At 42.2% G+C, this 26,721-nt stretch overlaps 2 protein-coding genes and 1 long non-coding RNA gene across 11 annotated transcripts in view; 1 reads left to right on the top strand and 2 right to left on the bottom strand.

The window, feature by feature from the left end:
• SYCP1 (synaptonemal complex protein 1) overlaps window positions 1-14,994 on the top strand; it is a 108,704-nt gene extending 93,710 nt beyond the window's left edge. For 5 of the 6 annotated variants that reach the window (XM_075910536.1, XM_075910538.1, XM_075910537.1 and 2 more), the window contains 7 exons: window positions 115-207; window positions 1,154-1,228; window positions 3,559-3,618; window positions 3,761-3,934; window positions 13,602-13,742; window positions 14,055-14,141; window positions 14,227-14,994. In XM_075910536.1, coding sequence (XP_075766651.1) covers window positions 115-207; window positions 1,154-1,228; window positions 3,559-3,618; window positions 3,761-3,934; window positions 13,602-13,742; window positions 14,055-14,141; window positions 14,227-14,370 — 774 coding nt within the window. In that variant the 3' untranslated portion in view covers window positions 14,371-14,994. The remainder of the gene's footprint in view (window positions 1-114; window positions 208-1,153; window positions 1,229-3,558; window positions 3,619-3,760; window positions 3,935-13,601; window positions 13,743-14,054; window positions 14,142-14,226) is intronic. The other variant, XM_075910539.1, reaches the window with a different exon arrangement.
• On the bottom strand, window positions 4,909-9,541 carry LOC142820911 (uncharacterized). Its single transcript, XR_012897922.1, has 3 exons — window positions 8,758-9,541; window positions 8,171-8,297; window positions 4,909-5,257 (listed from the first exon to the last, which is right to left on the bottom strand). It is a non-coding gene; the product is annotated as an uncharacterized LOC142820911 (long non-coding RNA).
• A 2,680-nt stretch (window positions 14,995-17,674) lies between the features above and the next one.
• On the bottom strand, window positions 17,675-26,312 carry LOC102450147 (uncharacterized). Of its 4 annotated transcripts, none has more exons than XM_014571402.3 (5): window positions 26,207-26,312; window positions 24,830-24,930; window positions 23,134-23,706; window positions 21,557-21,718; window positions 17,675-18,006 (listed from the first exon to the last, which is right to left on the bottom strand). In XM_014571402.3, the coding sequence occupies exons 3-5, from the start codon at window positions 23,660-23,662 to the stop codon at window positions 17,798-17,800; spliced, it is 900 nt and encodes a 299-aa protein (XP_014426888.1). In that variant the 5' UTR covers window positions 23,663-23,706; window positions 24,830-24,930; window positions 26,207-26,312; the 3' UTR covers window positions 17,675-17,797. The 4 variants fall into 4 exon arrangements, with proteins under 4 accessions (XP_014426888.1, XP_006118873.1, XP_075766655.1 ...); XM_006118811.4 differs by having other exon boundaries at window positions 23,134-23,593; window positions 26,207-26,311; XM_075910540.1 differs by lacking the exon at window positions 26,207-26,312 and having other exon boundaries at window positions 24,830-26,164.
• Window positions 26,313-26,721: the final 409 nt, after the last annotated feature.

Here is a 26,721-nt window from a genome sequence, read left to right as displayed (position 1 = left end):
TTGTATCCGAAAAAGTAATCTGTTTGTAACTTTTGAATAAAGAATGAATATTAGTTGTTTTTAAGTAATCATTTTTCATTATCACACTTACACATCCAACTCTTTTTTATACAGCACCAATATGATAAAATGGTCGAAGAAAAAGATTCAGAATTAGAGCTCTGTAAGACAAAAGAACAAGAACAAATATCAGTAAAAAAATCCTTGGTAAGAGCTATACCTTAATAGTAAATAACTATGATAAAATTAAAAGAAACAGCTGCAGAAGTGTGACATGACTAGATAATTTTTTCTTTTTTACTATTTATTTTTTCCTTATTTTAGATGTGTACTTTATATTCTGGAACTGTACAATGAAAGTTAGTCCCCCAATTTCTATGTTTCTTACTTACTGTTTTTGTATATGTGATACAGGATAAAATGTTTTCAGTGAAATGTAAGCAAGTATCTTTTTATATCTACTTTTCTCTTGATGGTCTCTGAATGTTTTCTCCACTCTATTTGATTAAGGAACTACTGTGTCATTTATTCCCTGGTAGTAATAATGCCATAAATAACAAGATTAAAACTGCTTCACTTGAATAGTCCTGTCCAAATATTAATAATTACATTTCTCAATAATACTTCATCTGTTGAAGAAAATAAAAATAACCTAACCTATTACTGTATTAAGTTTTCTGTGCCCTGCTTTAATCTGACAAAATCTCATTTTGAGAGTAGTCACAAAGTCACTGAGGAGTCTCGTGACAGTGTAGCTTGCCTTGCTCATCCCCCTAAAACTCAGAGTGGGATTCTTATGAAAATTCCCGTTTACAGGAGTTTTCACACATATATTTCCATGGGAAGGGGTTGATCCAAGTCTACAGTTTAACTAATTCATGCTGAATATAGCAGTTCCTCTGATAGGAAACTCCATTAGTTCAAAACATCTAACGTAACCTTAGGACTGTAAATGACTGTGTTTGGAGGTACTCACTGTGTGTTATTTTTAGAATTAATTCTGTCATTTAAGTGAAAAGTTGAACAGTATGGTAGTTTGTTACTGATACATTTATATATTTTTAAAATTACAATGAAATGATTTTATTTTGAATATTTTTCTTTTTATAATGTAACATAACATTAATAACACTTATTTGATTATAATTTTTAGGAAACTGAGCTCTCTCATGTGAAAAATGAACTGTTATCCCTTAAGGAGCAGTTTAAAATAGAGATTGAAGAGAAGGTATGTATTGTGGCATGACATTTTAAAATTTTTGGCTTGACCCTGTGGCTATGTCATTTAGTGCTATGGACCTTCGTTTAAATTAGAGTAACAGAAAGCTGCATACCAAATTTGAAGCAAAATGCCAAATTTGGTGATTCTAGCTCTTACAGTTTAGGAAGAAAACAACAAATAGTCTGGTAGCACTTTATAGATTAACAAAACATGTAGATGTTATCAGGAGCTTTCGTGGTATCATGGGCCCACTTCTTCAGATGACCTGAGTTCTGAGTTTAGGATGTGCAGACCCAAAATAATAGGAGAGGGGAAGGGGAGGGGAAAGGGTAAAAAGGAGAGAGGGTGAAAGACAGGGAGCTAGAGGGAATCAGTAAGTATCTGAAGATTGGGTAGCTAAAACGAAGCAGATAAGAATCAAAGTCAATAGATAGTATCCTTCCTGACATAGGAGTCTACACAAAGAGCTGTTTGCACCTTCAATGGCTGTTAAGTAAGTAAAAGACAGAACTATGTAGCACTTTAAAGACTAACAAGATGGTTTATTAGGTGATGAGCTTTCGTGGGCCAGACCCACTTCCTCAGATCAATATGTGGAAGAAAATCCGCACAACCATATATCCCAAAGTGACACAATAAAAAAAAATGAACGCATGTGAAATTGACAAATCGAATTTTAGAACAGAGTGGGGGTGAGGGGTTATTTGTAATCCATCTTCGTGTAGAATATTGGTGTAGAGAGCTTCTACATCCATGGTAGCAAGGATGGCGTTATCAGGGAGGTTATCGATGTTTTGTAGTTTTCTCAGGAAGTCAGTAGTATCTCGGAGATAGCTGGGAGTGTTGGTTGCGTAGGGTTTGAGAAGAGAGTCTACATAGCTGGATAATCCAGTAGTGAGCGTGCCGATACCTGAGATGATGGGGCATCCAGGGTGTCCAGGTTTATGGATTTTGGGAAGCAGATAGAACAATCCTGGTCGGGGTTCAGAAGGTATGTCTGTGTGTATTTGGTCCTGAGTAGAGGTGGGGAGTTTTTTAAGGAGACAGCGTAGTTTCTTTTGGTATTCTGAAGTAGGATCAGAGAAGAGAGGTTTGTAAAATGTGGTGTTGGAGAGTTGTCTAGTTGCCTCCTGGTCGTAGTCGGATTTATACATAATGAACGCAGCACCCCCTTTGTCAGCTGGTTTGATTATAATGTCTGGGTTATTTTTGAGACTCTGGATGGCATAGTGTTCAGCATGGCTGAGATTGGATGTCGCTTGTTGTTTGTGAATAATGTCAATCTCTGCATTGTTGTGGAAGCATTGTATATAGACATCCAGATTGCAATTCCAACCATCAGGGGGAGTCCATATAGAATTGTTTTTCTTTTGGTGTTGATAGGGGGGATCTGGTTGGTTAGACTGATGTTCAGTAGTAGTTTGGAAATATTCTCATAGATGGAGGCAGTGAAAGAAAGCCTCAAGGTCACCACAAAATTGAATCCAGTTAGTGGGCGAGGTGGGGCAGAAAGAAAGCCCCCGGGATAAGACAGACTCTTCTGCTGGATCTGAGGAAGTGGGTTTGGCCCACGAAGGCTACGTCTAGACTGCAAGCCTCTTTCGAAAGAGGCTTTTTCGAAAGATACTTATTACAAAGATACTTTCGAAAAAGCCTCTTTCGAAAAAGAGCGTCTAGACTGCAAGCGGAACTTTCGAAAAAGCAACCCGCTTTTTCGAAAGAAAGCAGCGAGTGAGTCTGGATGCTCTCTTTCTAAAAAAACCCGGTTGGCATTCAAGAATGCCTTTTTTCGAAAGACCACTTTCGAAAAAAGGCGTTCTTCCTCATGAAATGAGGTTTACCGCCGTTGAAAGAAAAGCCGCGTTCTTTCGATTTAATTTCGAAAGAACGCGGCTGTAGTCTAGACGCAGGTGAAGTTTTTTCGAAAAAACCCGAGTCTGGACACAGCCAAAAACTCATAACCTAAAAAACCATCTTGTTAGTCTTTAAAGTGCTACATAGTTCTGTCTTTTGTTTCGGCTACACCAAACTAGCACGGCTGCATCTCTATCTCTGTTAAGTAAGTAGGAAGTGTTCTTGATCAGACAGACAGACTCACAGACAGACTGATGCACTGTAAAATATATAGAGAGATAAATGTGTTAATTCTTGTTTCCATTTTTTAATGCCTACTGAAGTCTGAAATTTAGTTAAATTCTGCTCATATATTCAGGCATGTGTTAATAATGGAACGCTGAACTTGCATACTACTCCATTATTGTACAGAAGATACATTCAGTTAAAATATTTGTAAATTGAGCATTTACTACTTATTCTACAATTCTGTTTTTTAACAGGAAAAGCTAATAAGAGAAGCAAAAGAAAATGGAGTTTCTAAAAAAGAAAAAAAGCATAAGGTGAATTTTACTTTGATTTTTTGTAAAATGTTATGATTTGTGTTAATAGTCATGTACAATGAAACTAAATGAAAATAGTAGTAAGTGGGCATTGTAATATGTTGTTTATTTTAATATATTTTCATGTATTATTTTTTTTTAGAAAATACAAACATCCTTTATAGAGACTCCTAAAACGAGCTTAAAGCTTGCCTCAGTTAATTCAGAAAAATCTTTATCCCAGAATTTCACACCTTTTAGAGAGAAGAAGTTGGAAAACAAAGAACTGTCGTCTCAGACACCTGCTAAAAGTGTCTTGGGCACTCCATCATTAAAGGTTTGTTGCTTGTGGGATAGTATATTATTTCCACATTTTAAGAAGAGCACTGGTGGGAAGCAAAAGAGAACATGGGCAGAGCCACATAGAGAAATTTCACGATACAAGCCCCTCCTCTGGCCTGTGATACCTACCACCTATGATGCAGGTTAAGTTGAACAAGTGGCACCCTAAGCACGGATCTGTGCATGCGATTGCAAATAATTGTAGCCAGACCCCTTACTCTGTGTCCCCTGGACATAGGTGCCCACTCCATATGTGTCCCGGGGCTGGAGCACCCACAGAAGGAAATCAGGTGTTTAGCATCCACTGGCAGCCAGCTCTCCCTTCTTCTCCAGCACCTCCTGCCCCTGGGCAAACCTTCCCTATTAACCTCTTCCCCTCCCTTCCAGTGCCTACTATCCACCTCAATCAACTGTTTCACGGTATGCAGGAGGCTCTAGAGGAAGGGGGAGGAGTGGAGATAGGCATGCTTGGAGGGGGTGGGAAGAGGTGAAGTGAGAGTAAGGACTTGGGAGAAGGGGTAGTGAGTGCTCTGGGGCGGAGCAGGGATGGGAAGAGGCAGTATGGAGGGGCTCAAGGAAAGGGGTCATGTAGGGGTCAGTTTCTGGGGTGGAGCACAGGGCTGCATACCTCCCAGGCCCAAAGAAAGCTGACGTCTATGCCCTTGGACCACAGGATGTTAGCACATAGTTAAGTTGGAGTCTTTACCACAAAATCAGCTGGTTACGTAGTCTTTGAGATAGTTTGGTCTTGCCAAGAGGCAACCGCACCAGAAATGACTTATCTCTGTCTCCCTGTTACCATATTCTTTCTCTTTGGAGTGTCTGCCCTCTCTGTGAGGTTGGCCTTCGGTTCTCTGTCATTGTATTATGTAATAATTTCTGCATTTTTGGAGGCTTGTTCTGAATGTTGTCTCGTGGTTCTTCTTCAAGTAGTGTCCTTATGGCTACATGTACACTGCAATGTTTTTATCTGAAAAAGGTACGCAAATTGCGGAGTGCAATTTTTCTGATAGTTTTGTTGGAAGAGACTTTTCCAAAATTTGGCCCATCTACATTGGACCAAATTTTGGAAAAGCCTCTTCTGGAAGAGCTCTTCTTCTTCAAATGATGTCCCCGTGGATGCTCCACTAAAGGTGTCAGGCTCGTCCCGGCGCCGCAATCCGGAGAGTTTTCGCCAGCAGTATCCCCCTCCGGTGGACCGCGCATGCGCAGAAGTGCCTTGCGCTGTTCGCGCCTTTTCTGCGTTGAGCGGTCCGACGCGCCAGTTCCTCCTAAGCATCCATGGCCGCAGACGGAGTTGGAACACGCTCCTCCTTGTCTGAGGAAAATTGAACTTAATATCGTTACTGTTCCTTCCCAGTTAGCCCCTTCCTTATAGTATTAGTCAGTTTTTTCTAGTTAGTTGTTTAAAAAAAAAAAGTTGACTGTTACCGTTGTCTATAGGCGGCTTGGACCGGCCTTTCAAGTTGTCTTTCTACCCGAAGACTGCCGGATTAATCATACCTGGATCCCTGGGCTTTAAGAAATGCGCCGACCCCATGCTGGCCTCGGATGGCCACTCCTGCTGCATTTGCTGCCTGGCAGACAGCCACATTCCCCAAAAATGCAGTCTCTGCTCTAAGTTGACCGCTCGGGCAAGACGGGACAGAGAAATGCGCCTGAAGATGTTGCTCTTCAATAAGGCGCTCCAACCCCCGTCAGCAGGGGAACGAGAGGCTTCAGTCCCATGTAAGTCTCGGGTCGGAAAAAGCTCTGCTCCGTCTAGGAGCGTAAGTGCAGGAGAGGGACGGAGCTCATCGGGCTTCCCTCCCAGACAGGGAGCGGATAAGACAACTAAAACCCACAGCACATCGGTGCCTATTTCCGCACTCCCTGTAGCATCGGCACCGACAGTGCGTCGAGTCGGCACCTTCATCTATGGCACTGACTCTCCACACGGCACCGCAGGCAGACACGGCACCGTCTCCAAAACCGAGACCTCATCCAGCACCGGTGAAAGAGCCCCCAGCTAGAACAGAGTCTCCCTATGCAGGCGCCCCTGCACCGCGGGCCGAGCCAGCACCGAGGGCCAAGCTGGCACCGAGGAAGCAATCGGTGCCGAGACCGCTCCGGCCCCATTCAAGGCCAGGAGAACCACCTCGACACTGCGGCGAAGAACCCTTATCAAGGCACCAACACAGCACATCCGCACTGGCCTCCACGGAGCGACCAATGCATGTTACCCAGACAACGCCGCCAATCCCATCAGACCCGGGTTCCCAAGGCCCAACAATTTGCTGCTTCAGGAGAGGACGCAGCACCGCCATCCCCATTCTCGGTGCCTAGGTCACCATGCCTATCAAAGGATGTATCTGCCTCTGCCATCTCGGTCCACGGCATCCCAGTTCTGATGGCTCCCCCATCCAAGAGAATACCAACTAAGGCACAGAGGAAAACACACCATGTCCTCACACCTTCCTCCAGCCCTGGCAGAGCAGTCTTCTCCCCTGAGCCATCACTTTCCTCTCATCAAAGGGGGCAGCATTACTATGGGCATTCTCCCACTCGACGATACTGGAGATCCCTGAGACGATCTATTACACCACTACGTTATCGTCACGCATACTACTCGAGGTCTTCATCTCATTATTCCCATCGCTCACGATCCCCAATATCACATTCGCGTTTTCATCATCACAGAAGCGCCACCTCATATTCTCCTGCATACTCCCACCATGATTACCATCACAGATGGCACACCTCGCACTATCGTGACCGTTCAAGCTCTTCTACGAGGCTTTCACCATCCTTGTCCCCAGAACGTCATCAATCATACTCGCCACAACCAAGGACCCAAGATACCATCCCACCCGTGCAGTGTCCTATCGGTGTCCTATCCAACACCTATCGGCGACGCTTCAACAACATCCGCTCCCCACGGTGACGTCCCTCAGTCCCCGGCGACGGACCAGCAACCCACAGGTTCCCCGACAGACCACCCCAGATAATGCGGTTTTTAATGATGGAGCCCGCTCTGGTGGATGATTACAAGCAGTTTCACGAGCTTTTTAGAAGAGTCACCTATTCACAGAATTTATGTACCTCGGAAGTACCCCAGAAGCAGCATGCACTCCTCAGGAATCTCCAACAATCCCACAAGTCAAAGCTGGCTCTTCCTTTCGATGCCGCAATTCTTGGAATCTCTAACGACATCTGGCAGACTCCAGCGTCCGTGCCCCGTACAAATAAGCGCATGGATAAGAAATACTTTATCGACGCTAAGGATGCGGAATTTCTCTTCACTCATCCCGCCCCCAATTCCATCGTCATCAATGCTGCCCAACAAAAGGCAAAGTCCGCACAATCGAGAAATTCAGTGGCGGACAAGGAAGTGAAGAGTCCCGACCTCCTCGGGAGGAAGGTGTATTCATCCGCTACTGCCACTCTGAGAATGGCCAACTATTCCGCCCAACTTGCTAACCACGATTTTGACAATTTCTCTAAGTTGGTGCCTGTGATACAGCATTTACCAGATTCCAAGAGAGACGTACTTAAATCTATCATGCAGGAGGGTTTTACAGCAGCCCGCACTGCTCTCCAGATCTATCTGGATATTGCTAATTTGGCTTCCCGCACTACGGCAACGTCTGTTGTCATGCAACATGCCTCTTGGCTACACCTGGCCTCCGTGCCTAAAGAGCTACAACCCAAGGTGGAGGACCTCCTGTTCGACTGCGCCTTATTGTTTACACAGAACACAGATCAAGTGTTCCATTCTGGAAAAGACTCCCAATCTACGTTAAGAACCCTCAGGATGTACACTCCACCTTACAGGCGCAAGAGAGCATGGCCATACAACAGACATAGGCTTTCCTCCTATACCGCCCAACGCTTTAGACCATATAACCAACACTAGCAAAGGCAGCGCCCTCAGCGACGGTGCCAACAGCCTAATAAGCCGCAGAATCAATAACAACCCCGACAGCAGGTTTGACGCCCTTGTCGAGGGACTGCGCACCATCCCCCTTTCGAAGCCCTACCCACAAGTAACCAAGCTGTTCCAGTATCGCCTGAGACCCTGTTACCGCCACTGGTTCACCGTCACCACGGACCATTGGGTCAGGGAGATCGTCACCTCTGGTCTCACCATTCCTTTCTCCACCCTCCCCCACTCCAACCCTCCATCCCTGTCCCTTTTCAGGGACCCCTCTCACGACCTTCTACTGCAGCAGGAGGTCACGCACCTACTTACCACTGGTGCAGTGGAGGAGGTTCCTTCCGACTTCAGAGGCAAAAGCTTCTATTCCCGGTACTTCCTCACGCAGAAGAAATCTGGCGGGTGGAGACCGATTCTAGATCTTCGTGGCCTCAACCACCACCTGAGGAAGCAAAAATTCAAAATGGTTACTTTGGGCTCCATCATACCAGCACTATATCAGGGGGACTGGTTCGCGTCCCTCGACCTCCAGGATGCATACTTTCATATCTCCATCCATCCGGTTCACAGGAGATTTCTATGCTTCACCCTGGGCAAGGACCACTACCAATATGCAGTACTTCCTTTCATTCTCTCTGCGGCTCCAAGGGTATTTTCAAAAACCCTGGCAGTTGTAGCCACATACCTCTGACATGCCAGCATCACCATCTTTCCCTATCTCGATGACTGCCTCCTCAGGGCCCCCTCTATGCGAAAGGCCCAGACCACAGTTGCTGTTACAAGAGGCATCTTCGAGGCTCTAGGGTTGATCATCAACCTACCAAAATCTTCTTTGACCCCGGCCTAGTCCATCGAGTTCATCGGAGCCAGAATAGACTCTACAACCGCCATGGCGTACTTACCCATAGACAGAGCCAATGCCATCCGGGACTTAGTGAACGTCCTGCGCACCGCTCTGGCAGTTTCGTTCCTCACGTGCCTGAAGTTGTTAGGCCACATGGCGGCTACAACATACGTCATCGCACATGCGTGTCTTCGCATGCGGTGTCTGCAGCATTGGCTCCTGGTGGTATACAAACCCGGCGTCACCGATACCCACAAGCTGACGTCTATCCCTGCTCTAGTCAAAGACTCGCTGATATGGTGGCTTGATCCGACCAATACACTCGAGGGTGTCCCATTCCGCTCTCGAGCTCCATCCGTACAGATTACCACGGACGCATCTCTTAAGGGCTGGGGAGCACATACGCGACACCATCAGGTCCAAGGTTTATGGTCTCACCAGGAAGCCCTACTCCACATAAACTTCCTAGAACTCAGGGCAGTCTTCAATGCCTGTCGACACTTCGTCCACCAGATCCAAGGGACTACAGTACAGATCCTTACGGACAATGTCTGCACTGTATACTATATCGATCACCAAGGCGGAGCCAGATCCAGAACTTTATGTGCAGAATCAATCCACCTCTGGAACTGGGCGATTCACCATGGTTTCACACTCTCAGCCACCTACCTCCCTGGCAAGGGCAATACCATAGCGGATGCACTGAGAAGATCTTTCCACTCCGAGGACGAATGGGAGTTCCTCGACAACGTAGTCCGTGACCTCTTCCAACTTTGGGGCTACCCGGACGTGGAACACTTCACGACTCGCGACAACAAGAAATGCCGTTCTTACTGCTCGAGAGGTGGCATAAGCAGTGGATCGAAAGGAGATGCCTTTCTGCTCCATTGGGAATGTACCATCTTCTATACGCCTTTCCCCCAATTCCCCTGATACCTCGGGTAATAGGGAAAATACTAGCAGACGCAGCGAAAATAATCCTGGTGGCCCCCTTTTGGCCTCATCAGACCTGGCTGCCACAACCTATGCACATGTCATTGTCTCAGCCTCACCATAGAATCATAGAACCATAGAGCTGGAAGAGACCTCAGAAGGTCATCAAGTCCAGCCCCCTGCTCTAGGCAGGACCAATCCCAACTAAATCAACCCGGCCAGGGCTTTGTCAAGCCGAGACATAAACACCTCTAGGGATGAAGACTCCACTACTTCCCTAGGTAACCCATTCCAGTGCTTCACTACCCTCCTAGTGAAATAGTTTTTCCTAATATCCAACCTGGACCTCTCCCAGCACAGCTTGAGACCATTGCTCCTTGTTCTACCATCTGTCACTACTGAGAACAGCCTCTTTCCATCCTTTTTGGAACCTCCCTTTTGGAAGTTGAAGGCTGCTATCAAATCCCCACTCACTCTTCGCTTGTGTAGACTAAACAGACCCAACTCGCTCAGCCTCTTCTCATAAGTCATATGCTCCAGCCCCCTAATCATTTTGGTTGCCCTCTGCTGGACCCTCTCCAGTGCATCCACATCCTTTTTGTAGTGGGGGGCCCAGAACTGGACACAATACACCAGATGTGGCCTCACCAGAGCTGAATAAAGGGGAATAATGACATCTCTGGATCTGCTGGCAATGCTCCTCTTAATGCAACCTAATATGCCATTAGCCTTCTTGGCTACAAGGGCACACTGTTGACTCATATCCAGCTTCTCATCCACTGTAACCCAAGGTCCTTTTCTGCAGAACTACTACTTAAGTGGTTGGTCCCCAGCCTGTAACAATGTTTGGGATTCTTCCTTCCCAAGTGTAGGACTCTGCTCTTGTCCTTGTTGAACCTCATCAGATTTCTTGTGGCCCAATCCTCCAATTTGTCTAAGTCACTCTGGACCCTATCTCTGCCCTCAAGCATATCTACCTCTCCCCTTAGCTTAGTGTCATCCGCAAACTTGCTGAGGGTGCAATCCATCCCTCATCCAGGTCATTAATAAAGATATTGAACAAAACTGGTCCTAGAACCGAACCTTGGGGCAGTCCACTAAAAACTGACCACCATCCTGACATCGAGCCATAGATCATTACCCGCTGGGCCCGCCTTCTAGCCATCTTTCTATCCATCTTACTGTCCATTTATCCAATCCATATTTCATTAACTTGCTGGCAAAAATATTGTGGGAGACTGTATCAAAAGCCTTGCTAAAGTCAAGGTATATCACATCCACTGACTTTCCCACATCCACAGAGCCAATTACCTCGTCATAGAAGCTAATCAGATTGATCAGGCATGACTTGCCCTTTGTGAATCCATGCTGACTATTCCTAATCACTTTCGTCTCTTCCAAATGCCTCAAAATGGATTCCTTAAGGATCCCCCTTCCATGATTTTTCTTCTGTGCACAGATAATTCCGAAACACAATAATTCCGTTTGGGCTACTGCTTCATACTCACCCCTAGTGGAGCACCCACGGGGACACCACTTGAAGAAGAAGAAATTGTCACTCACCCTATGCAGTAACATCTGTTCTTCGAAATGTGTGTTCCCGTGGGTGCTCCACGACCTACCCTCCTCCCTCCTTCAGAACTCTCACATTTCTATTTTTCAAATGTTCTGGCTAGGAGGAACTGGCGCGTCAGACCGCTCGACGCAGAAAGGGCGCGAATGGTGCAAGGCACCTCTGCGCATGCACGGTCTGCCGGAAGGGGCTACTGCTGACAAAAACTCTCTGGATCGTGGCACTGGGACAAGCCTGACACCTCTAGTGGAGCACCCACGGGGACACACATCTCGAAGAACAGATGTTACTGCACAGGGTGAGTAACAATTTCTTCCCTGGACCCAGCAGAGTTTTTCTGGGATACATCGGGTATCCCAGGAAAACCCTGTAGTCTAGATGTAGCCTCTGAGTGCTCCACTGTAGATACATGTATGCCTCTGCGCCTCTAATGAGAGATTTTTGGTAGCAGTATTTGTTGAGACCACCTATGTGCTCTCTCCCTTCTTCATGGTCTGCCTTGAGGTTTTCTAGCACTGTAAGGGGGAAGAACTCCCTCACTTCCTTCTCAACTGCCTTTGGCCTACAAGAGAGAAAGCAGATGTCTCTGAGACTTACTTATCTGTGTCATATCAAAAGTAAAATGCAGGACAATGTAGCACTTTAAAGACTAACAAGATGGTTTATTAGATGATGAGCTTTCGTGGGCCAGACCCACTTCCTCAGATCAAATAGTGGAAGAAAATAGTCACAACCCCAAAGGATACAATTAAAAAAAATGAACACATATGAACAAAAAATATGTTTTTTTTTTTAATTGTATCCTTTGGGGTTGTGACTATTTTCTTCCACTATTTGATCTGAGGAAGTGGGTCTGGCCCATGAAAGCTCATCATCTAATAAACCATCTTGTTAGTCTTTAAACTGCTACATTGTCCTGCATTTTGCTTCAGCTATCCTAGACTAACACGGCTACATTTCTATCACATATCAAAAGTAGTAGTTGTTTTTGTTTGTTTTGCTTTCCCTGAAAGTTAGTGTTTCTTTTTTTCCCACTCCCTTGGGATTAAAAAAGAAAAAGCCAAAGAAAGAAAAAAATATTAATTTACTTTTCCTGTCCTGTCTGGGGGCATTCCATTGTCCCCTACCATGTGGTTAGAAGACTAGTTTAGAAGAATACACTACCGAGTTTTGTCAAGGAAACTAATGTCGACAATCAGAAGTTGCAAAAAAAAAAAAAAAAAAAAAAAAAAGTCGTGAAGTGTGTTTACACTTGCTCCCTCTGTTGACCTTGTCTTTATGTCCCCCGCTGACAGAGGGAACAGTGTATTGTGGGTATATTTCCCACAGTGCCTGTTGACCTCATCTGTTGTTAGGTATTGTGGGACCATGGAAGAGAGCATGGGGCATTCATGGCCCATATAAAACTTGAGGCATTGCTTTGTTCAGGCAATTCTGACATCCTTTCACGCTCTTTTTCAATTGCCATTCTCTGCTGTGCACTCCAGCATCTGCAGCCCAAGTCTCCTTTGGATTATTTCCCAGTGTGCTGATCATGCTACTGATGCCATCCTTCTTGCTCTCTGGGGTTCCCCAGCACCCTGTCCTGCTGGCCCAGAAGTTCTGGTCTTCCCTAGACAAGGCACAGAGTTGGGGTAATCACCCCTATCCCCCAAGGCAGCAGTGCGGGGAGGGGCAGGAGGGAGCCAGTGCTCAGTGGGGACCGGCTTAAAAGCCAGCTCACCACTAGCACTGGCTCCTGTGGAGTCACCGTCCTCCCACCCTTGCACTTCTGCCTCTGATAGAGAAGCAGCAGGATGGTACATGTGGGAAGCAGCTCTTAAGCTGGCTCCCCACACATATCAACTCCTGCAGAGCCACCTGCCCCCGTGCTGCCTCTTTATTAGAGGCAGCTGGGGAGAGGGCGGGCAGAAGCCAGTGCTTGTGGGGCTTTGGCTTTTAAGCTAGTGCTAAATAGCCTTGAGGCATACCACAAAGGAGGAGAGCGCATCCATGGGTTCAACAGACACTGCTATAAAAAAAAACTCTGATTAGAAGTGCAAGGTCACACACCACATAGGGATACATCTCAAAGAACCATAATTACTGCACAAGTTAAGCAACTTCATCTTCATAAATGGCTTCTGTTCTTCAGATCACTTGTTCTTCTGGCATAGTTACCTCATATGACCTTTGCGCCACCTCCGCACTCGCAATTCCTTTATTCCATTCTGTCTTTAATAGCTGTATCTTCACAGGAGTTCCTTTTATGGAGGAGAGACCAAGGAAACATAGGCCCTCTAATGACAGTTCAACAGATCATGATACAACTCCGATTCTGTGCTCTTCGTTTGGTCATCCGTTTATAACATTTGTGTAACAACATAATCTTTAATGTTGTTGGCTTTTCCCCCTAGACATATACTGTGAAGACTCCTCCAAAATATAAATTGCAAAGGGAAATCATGAATCCACTTTCAGAAGATGTGAAAAAAAAAAGAAAAGTGCTTTTAGAGATGGATACTTACTCAGATAGCTCAGAACAAAATGACCTGCTGGTAAATATTCCAAAATGGATAGTGCATTTCACAGTTTATTCTGTGTATGTGCTTTGCTGCAGCTCAATGTTTGTCTACTATTCAGGATATTTTATACTGTACAAAACAAAAATACGTATTCGAGTGTATATTTAAGTAGCAGTTCAAATTGTTAGTTTACATGTATATAAAGAGTAACTCCGTAACATGGTCAGAGTCTATCTACAGAAACATGGTAGCATAGAAAACGTATATAGTTTATTATGTCTTTGATAATATTATGTCTTCTGTTCTTTGAAAAGTAATATTATGTAACTTTCTTTTTAATTTAAGAGCATAGTCTCAGAAGAAGAAATGTTTAAAAAGCTGTACAAAAACTGTCCTCAAGCTTCTCACTTATGTGTCACGACATCAAAAAAGGTACTGAACTTTATTTCAGCTTAAACTTATATATTTGAAATATTTTGTCATAATAATAAATAAATGGCTTTACTTTTGTTCTTAGATAACAACTCCGTCAACTATAAAATCTCCTGGTGCTGCACTGAAACTTACAGCTATGAGAAGGATGCGAGAGACTGGTTGGACTGCAGTTTCAAAAATAGATAGGAAAAAAAAAATGAAAGAAGCTGAAAAACTCTTTGCCTAAAATTAATACTAATGATCACTTAGAAATGTTTTGTTCATATAAAATCTTTTACAGTAGAATATATTCATCCAACACAGCACTTCCAGCATATTACTGGGCATGGGCAAAACCTGTAAAAGTGCTGCATGGGTGAAACCCCTATTGATTTCATTGTGGTTACTTTATTTCACCACAGACTCATCCTTTGTAGGACTTTTCACATTGGTTTTACTTGGTCATAAAGCAACATAAACCTGGTCATAAACTTGGCCCAGTTTGTTTGAGAATTGATAGGAAAAAATGTATGCTATTTTAAAATGGAAAATAAGTTGCAAAATTGTTTGAAGTAATTTAACATCAGATTTTGTTCTTTTGAAGTTTACATTCACTTTTGAAGTAACTTAGCCATAAGAGTAATGTTTGAAATGTTGAACTATATTCGTTGTATTGAATACTTCTTTGTACTCATTTCTTTTTTGTTCTTTTGATACATTGTTTACAAATGTTCTTTTAGGGAAGTTAGTTGAGGCAGTAGCCTGTTTTTGTATTGCAACATTTAAGTGTTGAATTTCTAATAATATTGATTCAAATTTTATTTCTTTTACTTTTTAGAAATCTAGTTTTACAATAAATACTATATGTAAATTTGTTCTTTCAGGTTACTGAAAACATAATTTCCAAATGTCATTAAGTGGTTAATTTGATTAAGTTTGGGGAAAGTACTAGCTAAATGCCTATCTATAAAATGATAAGCTTATCAGTAGCCAGGTTAGTACCAAACAGGTGTTAAAGCAAAAATGTTACTGTTCAGATAGCAGGAAATTCTCCAAATTACTCTTGGGGACCAACATCTTCTTTTAAAAACAACTTTATTTTTTTATAAAGCTTGCACAAAGTAACTTAAAACCAATGTATATTTTTTGGTAGTTGATTAATCTCAATTGCTCCAAAAATAGTACAGAGGTGTCAAAGTGTAAAATAAACTTCAGGGGAAAAAAAAAACAAATAATTTGATTTCTCAACATAAGTAGATCCACAAATATCAAGGCAAATCAAAATCTTTGGATGAAAGCTTGGCCCCATAGTAATTATTTGCAAAATTCCTAATCACTAGTACTTAGAATTTCACTCATTTGCATCTATAGAAATGTATTACAGGCAGTCCCCGAGTTACGCGGATCCGACTTATGTCAGATCCGCAGTTACGAACGGGGTTTGCTGCCCGTCTCCCTGGTCTGCTGAAGACAAGCAGACCAGGGAGACGGGAAGCAAAGCCTCTGAGGACGCCGGCAGCGGGACAGCCATGGCGCGTCTGGGCTGTCCGCTGCCCGCGTGCTCCGCGGCTTTGCTCCACGTCTCCCCAGACCAGGGAGACGGGGAGCAAAGCCGGGGAGCACGCGGGCAGCAGACAGCCCAGGAGCGCTGCGGCTGTCCCGCTGCCGGCGTGTTCCGCGGCTTTGCTCCCCGTCTCCCTGGTCTGCTGGAGACCAACAGACCAGGGAGACGGGGAGCAAAGCAGAGCAAAGCCGCGGAGCACGTGGGCAGCGGACAGCCCAGACGCGCCGCAGCTGTCCCGCTGCCGGCATCCTCAGAGGCTTTGCTCCCCGTCTTCCTGGTCTGCTAGTCTCCAGCAGACCAGGGAGACGGGGAGCAGAGCCGCAGAGCACGCAGGCAGCAGGACAGCCGGGGAGCGTCTGAGCTGTCCCGCTGCCCCCGTGCTCCGCGGCTTTGCTCCGGACATCTGTGGTACAGCAGCTGGGGCGCTGCCGGTTGGTCCCGTAGCGCCGCTCTGGGCGCTAGTGGACCAACCTGGCAGCACCCCAGCTGCTCTGCCCCAGGCGTCCTGATTCAGCCACTGCTGGTCAGTTTCAGCAGCGGCTGAATCAGGACGCCTGAGACAGAGCAGCTTGGGTGCTGCTAGGTTGGTCCAGTAGCGCCGAGGAGCAGCGCTACTGGAGAAACCCAGCAGCACCCAAGCAGCTCTGCCCCAGCGTCCCCAAGTCAGCCGCTGCTGAAACTGACCAGCGCTGACTACAGGAGGCCGGAGGCAGAGTTGCTCTGCCCCGGGCTTCCTGGAATCAGCCGCTGATCAGTTTCAGCAGCGGCTGACTTGGGGACGCCTGGAGTTCTTAAGTTGAATCTGTATGTAAGAACTGGCGTCCAGATTCAGCCTGTTGAAACTGATCAGCGGCTGATTCCAGGAAGCCAGGGGCAGAGCAACTCTGCCTTGGGCTTCCTGTAGTCAGCCGCTGGTCAGTTTCAGCAGCGGCTGAATCTGGATGCTAGTTCCGACTTACATACAGATTCAACTTAAGAACAAACCTACAGTCCCTATCTTGTACGTAACCCGGGGACTGCCTGTATTGGTTTTTTTTGTATTATCATAGCACCTCCATATCATTTAGTCATGGACCAGGACTCCATTGTTCCAGGTAGTGTGCAAACACAGAACAGAAAGATGGCTCCTGCTCCAAATAGTTTATAATCCAAGTATAAGACCAGAAAGAGATGAAGAAAAGCAAATAGAAAGGGGGTACAGGTACCTGCTTCTTCTGGGCCTCGGGGGTGCTCCAGTCTCATCCTGCCCTATTCCCTGAGCACACTCTGTCTCTGCTTCTCCCACGTGCTACATAAAAAATGATTGTGACAAGTGGTAGGCGGTGGGTGGGAGGAGCTGATCTGTAAGGAAGGTGGGAGGTGTTGGGATGGAGGTGGAAGCTGGCTGCCAGTGGGTACCACAAACACCCACTATTTTTTTTTCATGGGTGTTCCAGGGCTGCAGCAACCACAGAGTTGGCATGTATGGACAGGGGAGTAAATATTCAGCATGATAGGCAGTGGCTGATGCAATCTAATTGTTCTTCTTCAAGGGTCCCCATGGGTGCTCCACTTACGTGTGTCAGCGCTGCTGCGCACACAACCCGGAGATCTTTGCTAGCAGTCTCTCAGCTACCGGCGTGTGCTGCGCTATTGTGCAGTCACTAAGAATGACAGTTAGGCATCAATTTTTAATGGAAAAATTGACCCCACATAGCACGTTTTCGCTTAGCACAAACATTTTCAGAAACGCTTCTATAGTGTTAAATGAGGAATTACTGTATACAAGTACCATTATATTAATCAGCATATTGAGCATGAAACTGAAGCCGTAGGAAAGTATGGCATACATAGAGTATGGAGACCTTGGACTTATTCCTGGTTCTGCCATAGTCCTGCTAGGTGATCTTGGGAAAACCACTTCATCTCTGTGATTCAGTTTTCCTCATCTTTAATATGGAGATAAAAATACTTGCCTTCTTTGTGAAGTAGTTTGAAGTTTACTGACTAAGAGCTAGTATAATTTTAATATGGTAATAAAATGATACTTAAAAATTAATGTTACATCTAATTAAAGAGATTGCTCTATACTGCTGGCATTATTACTACATTATGAGTATTGTGGTAGTAACTACAAAGTGTCAAAGGTTGGGGAAAGTCCTTCATTTTCACCAGATAAAATTTCAAGTCTGAACTTCCCAGGTCTGGAGTCAAATGGTAAGTATTCAGCTTGAAGCTCATCATTTTCCAGTACAGTCATATTGGCATTATAAACCTTTGCTGCATCATACAGTCCTCCTGATATCACCAGTGTGTCATCTGGAGAAGTGTAAATGTCAGCTGTAAAATATTGAAAGCATTGTTAAATATTATTACAGTATTATGTGGAGAGAGAAGTGTAGCAAATTCAAGCAAATCGCAAGGCCTAAAACCTTCACTATGCAAAGATGCATTCACATTTTACTTCTAGTTTGTATACCTGTGATTTGACTACATGTATTAAAGTAAAAATTATCAGAGGGGTAGCCATGTTAGTTTGTATCTGCAAAACCAATGAGGAGACCTGTGGCACCTTAGGGTGCGTCTACACTGTACCTGAAGCTCAAAATAAGCTGCACAATTTGAGCTACCCAAATTGTGTAGCTTATTTCGAGTCAATTTTGAAATAGCTTATTTGAAATTTGGCATTGTCTACACAGCACTTATTTCAAAACACATCACTATTCCAAAACGTCCCTTACTCCTCAGGGAGTCTGAATAGTGAGCCTGTTATATTTTGAAATAATGGGCATGCTCAAAAGACATGGAATCTCGAAATAGTGCTGCAGTATAGACGTAGCCTTAGAGATTAAGATTTATTTGGGCATAAAATTTACATGGGCAAAAACCTACTTTGTCACAAAGTTGTTTTTTGCCCACAAAAGCTTTATGCCCAAATAAATTGATTAGTCTCTGAAGTGCCACATGACTCCCATGTTGTTTTTTTAAAGTGAAAATGGAAATATAAACAAACATCATTGCATTCCAGGCACTAATCCAGATAGCAAATGAAAAATGAGCGAATCTACTTCTTTGTAATATATATTTTGACTTGTACACTCTTCAAGTAATAATGTAGTAGAAATTATCTGATTCTAACAAATTGTGATGATCTGAATTTTAATAAAATAACCTTAAATAAAAGAAGGAATAGAAGAACTAGGGAACACTGAAAAAGTGCCACATTGTTTTGGGTGAGTGGCATTAAAAAGAGGGGGTTATGGTAGAAGTACTTAGACAAATCTTCAGATGGTTAGCAGGAAATATGTTCTGAGTAAAAATCTGAGAGACCTCCCCCCTCAGATGTGTCATTTTAACACAAGATTTTATTAACTCCTTAATTGTCAGCCAGCTGGCCTTTCAATAATCCATGAAAGATATTACAGTAAGTACAAAATATCACTATTATTACATGGAAATTTGGGTTTATTTATATCAATTCACTCAGGAAAATAGTATATTTTAAAGGTCATAATTTGTAGTACCTGAAGCAATTGACAACAATTAAAACATTTATGCATTTACCTATGCATTTTTATTTCAAAATTTAGACTAAAATTCTGCTTAGTTATCCCAGATCCCTCTTATCTGTGCAGTATCATTTAGTTCAAGAAAACTGTATTCTTCAGCCATTATCTGTAAAAAATATAAGTAGCACAAGCATATCTCTAGCTGACATTTTCTCAATGCTTGTATGTATTAGTTATACAAAGAAATATTTGGATAATTATCTGTCAATGGCTTCTTAATTTAAATTTGTTATTGTTTACAAATATATTAGGCATACTTGGGTATGCCTATACACTGCATTCCTCTTTTGAGAGAGGAATGCAAATGCAGAGGAACAAAATTACAAATGAAGCGTGAATTTGAATTTCCCGTGCTTCATTAGCATAATCGCATCCGGGCGCTATTTCAGAAAAAGAAACTATATGTTGATGCGGTTATTTCGAAAGAAAACCCTTCTTTCGAAATTACCCTTAAACCTCATTTTATAAGGAGGAAGGGTAATTTCGAAAGAAGGGTTTTCTTTCAAAATAACCGCGTCTAGACAGCGTTTCTTTTTTCTAAATAGTTCCCGGATGCAATTATGCAAGTGAAGCGTGGGAAATTCAAATCTGTGCTTCATTTGCAGTTTCTCTCAGCTGCATTTGCATTCCTCTGTCGAAAGAGGAATGCAATATAGACATACCCTTGGTGAATCACTTCCTTTAACTCAGCTAATTTATACATTAAATATGTACACATTATACATTTATTATACTACATTTTACTTTGTGAAGTTAATCCACATAACCAGTTCTCAGGAGGGTATAGCCTTTCAGAACTTGATCTCTAAAGCATCTCACTAACTAGTGAGAGGTACAGTTAGTATCTGCAAATACTAAATAATCAATTTCAGTAAGTGACTCTAATGACCAATGAAAAAATTCTGATAAAATGAATTACCAGATTATCCAAAAATAAGTGGATGTTATTGAAAGTGCTGTCTCATTTGCATTTGTCACCACTGCTATAGTCAGTAGAAGACAAAACAAGCACTAGAGATAAAGAGCACAGAGCAAAATCTTTTTTTAATTGTTCTGGGGACTTTTACTAATACATCCCTACTGTAAGCGAAAGAACTAAATACCTTGAAATATTTCCAGATTTATTTGTAGGATAGTGTACCAGTACAAAGGATTCTTTGGCTTGTCACAATGTCATCAACAGCTCTGAAGATTTACTGTGACGAAATTAACAAGCAGATTTTTGCCAAAACTGTCACTGGCTGTCTTTTCAATTTGCACTTCATTTAAAGTTATGGAAATATAGGCCTTCCATTAATGAAATATGCTCCAGTGGATGTAAGCCAAGTGGATGTAACAAAAAGTCCATGGTACCCATATGCTTTCTTGCTTTCTTAAATGATAAATATTTGAGGCTCTTCCTACTTCTGTGGAAGCACTGGTGCAAAAGTTGGCATTTGGTGTGGTGTGCTTGTTATGCATTTTCTGGCCTTGTTTTTGCTACTAAAAAGTTGTTTTACCTTGGAGTAACTAAGTCATCTTTATATAAACACACAATAAAAATGGGGCACTTGGGTTTTACTGCAACAGACAGTAGGTCAGGTCAATGCCACATGATATAATGCTAACCTCTCTAGTCTATCTTGCAATAAAACTAATGTTCCCTGTTCTCATTCTTTCCGGTCTGAATTTGGCTAAGCCATTTTAAGCATCTAAATATGCATACAAGTGCCTAATGGTTTTTTAAAACCCCTCAGATTAGGTTTCTAAATAACTTTGAAAATCTGGCCCTTCATGTTTAAGGATTTTTCATGGTTGCTGTTTCATTTAACGTAATTCATTTAATTAAAACATAAATAAATATTTAGTATAACAGTTGTCCACATTGTAATTGGAAAAGATAGTAAGTTCTCACTTCTAATCAAAAGTAACATCTTCAGCAGTTATAAATTAGTACATCTCTATTGATATCTTTTGACGGATACTGATTTACAACCGCTGAAGATCTGGTAATTACAGACTATTGTGTGGCATTACTTTATACCAGTAGTTCTTAACCTGTGGCCCATGATCTCCTTGCAGCACAGTCAACACATAGCTGTAGCACATGTTACATCCTCAGGGCTATATAGATAGTAATATAGTATAGATATGGCCCACATAACATATAGGGAGCTGTATATGTAGCCCACAATGGTAAATAGGCTAAGAAACGCTGCTTTATGCTGTTAAAAAAGCTACCACTCTCTTCCTTAGTGGTTGCCTTAAATAAACAATTTGTAGTGTGTACATGTAGAATGCAAGCTCTGATATATGATACATCTTATTAAAAATATGCTAACCTGTTTCAGAAGAGGTGTCATGTAGCCGATGATGAGAATACTGAGCTCTTCTCTTCCTGTACGTATCAAGACTACATATGACAATTGCTAGAACAACAAATGTGAGGGTGCTGCTGAAACTAATGGTCAGAATGGTCTCTGAGTTCCTTAGATGAGTTCCTCCTGTTTTAATAAAATAATTTAGAAATTGATTCTTATTTTACAGCTACACAAAACAACAAATCTCAGTCTTAAGATTTCGGTATCACAATACACAAGGTTTTCATGTGCTAACCCATCCCTTAAAAAAACCTCCCTAAAATAGATTTTAATTGCCTTAATTTCCTGCAGGTGGGACCTTCCTTGTCCAGCACCCTTGGGACCTGACCAGTCCCAAAGCAGGGAGTTTGCTAGACAAGGGAAGATCAGTGCTGGTCCTTCTACTGCGGGCATCCAGGCTCTCCTGGAGAGTCACCAGCTTCCTTGCCACTGGGTTTGCTGGCTGCCAAGCTTTGCTCTTGGCCACTGACCACTCCCGCCAGCCCTAGACACTGGGCTTCTTGCTGCCAGCCCCCTACCACTGGTTCGGTTGTGCTCTCAGCTGCTTCCCTCCCTTTCACCAGCCCAGCTGTGCGCTCAGCCCACATGGGCTTCCAGCTGCCATTGTGCAACCTAGCAGCAACACACCTAAGATGCAATGAGTCTTGTAGTAAAGTCTGGTTATAATATAGTTTGTATTTTCAAAGTAATGTTTGGGTTTGATCCTCCCAGGTCAAAGATCAAAGATATAACATATGGTCAAAATTTATAAAATTTAGGTAACTCAACTTAGTTAAATTTATAGCTAGGTCCTTAAATTAAAATGACTTTATTTTCACAGAGCCTGAGGGGCAGCTTCCATTGAAGACAATAGGACTGTGGATGATGAGCCCTATGAAAATCAGATTGTAAGGGCCTAACTATGGATATAGTTACCTAATGTTAAGTCACTAGCCCGTTAAAATGTCGGCTTATGTGATTATTTGTCTTCATTATGTTGCTTGCGTAGTTCCCCAATTCCCGTTCTATCAACCTGTACCTACTTTCCAGGTATCATGGGTGACTCTCTCTCTCATACTCCTTCATGCCTTGGGTTCAGTATGTCTCTGTTTATGGCCTTTCTTATCTCTGTATTCCACTTTCTCATCTTTTTTTTTTCTTTTCTGTATAATTTTGATTGATTAATTTTCTGATTAATTAATTTTTAAGTAATTAATTTCCCCCCCCCCCTTCCTTTCCAGGAATCCTGTTCAGGTCCTTGGCTCAACAGAAGTTTCATTTTTTGGGTGGCCCACTGGCATCTCTTTTAACTGAGCTGAGTGTCATGGGAACAGAAGAGAAAAGCTTGAGCTGATACTTTGTTCCCAGAGTTTGAGGCCCTGAACATGTAAGTTGGGGGAGAATGCTGGTGCTCTGAAAGCATTGTCACATTTGCTGTGTGTACATGATGAACCCCAGGGCCTGCTGCCATTGCTTCTTTCCAGCAAGGGGTCGGACACAGTGAACTACTCTGACTTTGGAGGCTAGGAAATAGTGCCATAGAATTTAATGACACTTACCTGAAACCTGTGATATAGGAACTGAATCTAAAGCTTTGCTAGTATTTACTTGTGTGGCTGTAGAGGACTGAGCTGTTGGTTTCAATGTGATTGAAGACATTCTGGGATTAGAATCTTTATCAGTTGCTTGATTAAAGGTTGAAACTGTAGGTGTTGATGTCACAACAGTGTTGAACCTAATAGAAATATCTGATGGGCTGTTAGTGTCTGTATTGGTGGGATGTAGCATGCTTTGTGCTAAATGAGACAAGGTTGTTAAAGCCAATGAACTAGTAATCTTTTCAGTCATGGCAATTGTATTCCAGCTGGCACTTGCATTCTGCACTGTGGTTGTATTAACAGCTTCTTTATCTGAAATGGTAGATATTGCAATGCTTCTAGATATGGTTGTATTTCCAGATTCATAAGATGTTGCTTCTGTTTGAATGTCTTCATTCACGTTGGGGGGCTGATCTGTAGCCTGAACAGAAAACACCACTGTATGATAAATCAATAGGAGCTTGAGGCACACTTGTTGTGTTCCATCCATTATGGCTTCTCACTCTTCCTGTTTAGCCGAAGATTTAACTTTCTCTGTACACATATACAAACAAACAACAGCCATGAAGACAAGCAAAATAGGTTAACTTAGTATCTCTAGGTTAGTTCCTGCAGGACTATGAGAGTAGCTGAGATTTATTGGGATTTGAGGGATTTGCTTGTCTACACAGGGACACTCAGGAAACTACAGATTAAGGTGGTAGAGTTAAAAATTAAAATGTGAAGTCAAAGCAAGTATTCTGCAATATTCACTTAAAATTAACTGTTTCTGTGAAAGCTCTTGTCAGAAATATTCACTTAAAATTAGTAGTTTTTACCAACACTCTTGCCAATGAACCTATTTTCTAGATTTCTAGAAAACAAGGAGGAGGGGAAAAGGAGGTGGGTTGTAGGCAAACATAGTTGAAGCAAACATATATTAATGGAAAATTGTTTGCAGTACTTAGTCAGTTTCTGTGTTTACCTTGGGTTCCTGCTAAAATATGTAAATGTCAGATTAGTTTCTGTTATTATCACCTATGAACTTTTTTAAGCATGGGATTTTGGAATATTACCTATTTACTGCAAAAATTATTAGTTTGTTCTTATTGGTTCTATCAAGAATGCCAGAATTTGGGGATTTAGTGTAAACTTGGGCTGTGTTATCAATTGAGTTTCAGCCCTCATTCCTATTGCTACTCTTGCAGATTTAAATTATGGAAATCCCAAGAGGCCTCAGCTAGGGTAGGGCTCCATTGTGCTAGGAGCTATATAAGTGACAGTCTTGCATCAAAAAGCTTAGTTTGGGAGTATAAACTAGTTGTTTATTATGTTCTTTGATAAACAATAAAATAAACTAGAGTTGATACAGTACCTGAAACAACATTACACTTTCTAAGTAAAACCAACAAGTTTTCTTAATAACTGCAAAGAAACCCCAAATTTACAAACTCCAAATGAAATATCAAACACTTTTGGAATTTAAATCTACATTGCAAGCCAAGAATGTCCATGTACTTCCGGGTGAGTCGTAGCTGTGAGCCAACATTAATGACACATTTACGTTCAACACACTTCATTTTCTCTACTTAGTATTCAAAATAAGTGGAGTTTTTAAGTCCATATGGAAATATTAAATCAGAACAAATCTTACCAAAATAATACTTTCAGAACTCACCTAACCAATGAAACACAGTGGCACTTGTACCGGCAGGTAGTTCCAAGTAACAGATACACTGTCTTAACATGTTCCTGTTTATTCAGACTCTGGAATACACTCTGTGGAGAGCAGGGTGAAACACTGAGATGTCTCTATGGTAACCACTGGAGTTTTGAGATTAGTCAGGGATAAGTGCACTAGGGTTGGGTTCACCTGTCTATAAATCTAGCCAGGTCAGATTACAAAGAGAGGTGTGTGTCATGCTAGCAGTTACCAATAACTTAATTTCACAGTAGTTTTAAAAAGCAACGTTTGCAGACCTACAGACAATTTTAGACTCCTTTAAAGAATGTATGTAGCAATTTCTTTAATTGTTTTCCCTCAGATGTGGTGTAGGTGTTTAAATCTTCTTGCTACTGGCAATACCATTCTCCAATCAGAAACAATGACTTTTAGAAAACCTGTCAGACATGCATGATAGTTTTAGTAAAGGACAAATTAAACACAGAACAAAGTTTATACTCAATGTAACTTCTAAATACAAAAGGTCTGAAAAAAATTAAGGCACGGGAATTAAATGAAAGTAATAAAACAAAACCCAGGAAATGTGAATCTCCATTATCACTGGGTTCCAGAGGCCCTTCCTTTCTGTGGGTATCACTATTATTCCTAGGTCTTGACTACCCACTTTTTTTTTTAGCTAAAGCAGATTTCTTGTCTTTCTCTTCATTTCTAATCTCCCATGGTTTTGGATTTGCATTTCTTGGTAATCAATAGTACAAATTAAGAATTGTGGAAGGATGTGAATTTGATGATCTTCAATGTCTTGTTCATCTTACATACCTATATTAATCAAAAGAAGATGCAGAAATGAAAATCCTGATTCTCATTTACACTAAGATCACTTTACACCATTGAAACATGAAGAGGGTGTTAAGATGGGAATAAATTATATTTAGTATAAAAGAAAATCAGTCTTAGAATCTTTAGGTGAGCTGGTGCTTCTAGGTTGGAAATAAAAAGCAGATTTGACTGCATGTTATCTTATTTTTAGTGTGACACATTGTGGTACGTGGAAAGATAATGGGCTAAGTTCTGCTCTCACTAAACCTGAAACCAAAGGAACTCTGGGTTTAGAACAGTGTCAGTGATAGATTATGCCCAATGTGAATGTCTTGCCTTCTCCTCTTTATCCAACTGATATGCTAGCTTTTGAAAAGAAACTCAAGTTTATCGGAGAGCATGAAGCCTTTTCTGGATCAGATTTCATCTATATATCAATTTTGGGTTCAGGAACTAAGTCATCTCTTTTCATTCTGAAAAACCCTCCTGCCATTCTCTCACAATAGCACTATTAATATCTTGGATGCAAAAGAAAAGGAACAATGAACTTACCAGTGGAGTCCTCTTCCTGATTTAAGAGATCATCCCTTACCTGTGCTAAAGTACTAAGTCTCCTGAAGCCTATTAACTGAGTGAACATAAAAATTATGTCAGCAACACTCACAGGTAAATCATTAACATGCCATTTTGCATTCATGGCACAAGTGGAAAAGAGGCCCTTTTGTTTTCCTAGGTTGTTTAGGTCAAACTACAGCATCTGAAAAGCAGTGGCTGAAAATTGAATCGGGATATATTTGAATAGTTAAAGGGTTGACATGCTACAAAATGACTGGGAAATTTTAACTATCACCGCATCACTTGACAACTCACATAACAGACTATAATTAAAACAACTGGTGAACAGTAGACCTTTTGAAACAGACACACACGGAATCCAAAATGGCTAAAGCAGAAAATATTTTGCCACATTTGTTAATAACTACATATAGCAAAGCAGGTTGGAAATAAGTTTGGAAAATTACTTATTTTATAATAAAACCCAATTCAAATAAAAGTTTGTATTTTAC

Source organism: Pelodiscus sinensis, chromosome 27 (genome assembly GCF_049634645.1).
Source record: "Pelodiscus sinensis isolate JC-2024 chromosome 27, ASM4963464v1, whole genome shotgun sequence".
Taxonomy (NCBI): domain Eukaryota; kingdom Metazoa; phylum Chordata; order Testudines; family Trionychidae; genus Pelodiscus; species Pelodiscus sinensis.
Note: the sequence above shows the minus strand (reverse complement) of the source record. Positions and strands in the feature narration are given on the sequence as shown.

What these genes read in the sequence shown, in the direction of transcription:
- LOC102450147 (XM_014571402.3), bottom strand. Translation starts at nt 23,662, where the DNA reads ATGGATGGAACACAACAAGTGTGCCTCAAGCTCCTATTGATTTATCAT. An exon ending in TCCTATATCACAGGTTTCAG is followed by an intron (nt 21,719 to 23,133) that starts GTAAGTGTCATT and finishes TTATTAAAACAG; the next exon opens with GAGGAACTCATCTAAGGAAC. An exon ending in TGACACCTCTTCTGAAACAG is followed by an intron (nt 18,007 to 21,556) that starts GTTAGCATATTT and finishes AATATTTTACAG; the next exon opens with CTGACATTTACACTTCTCCA.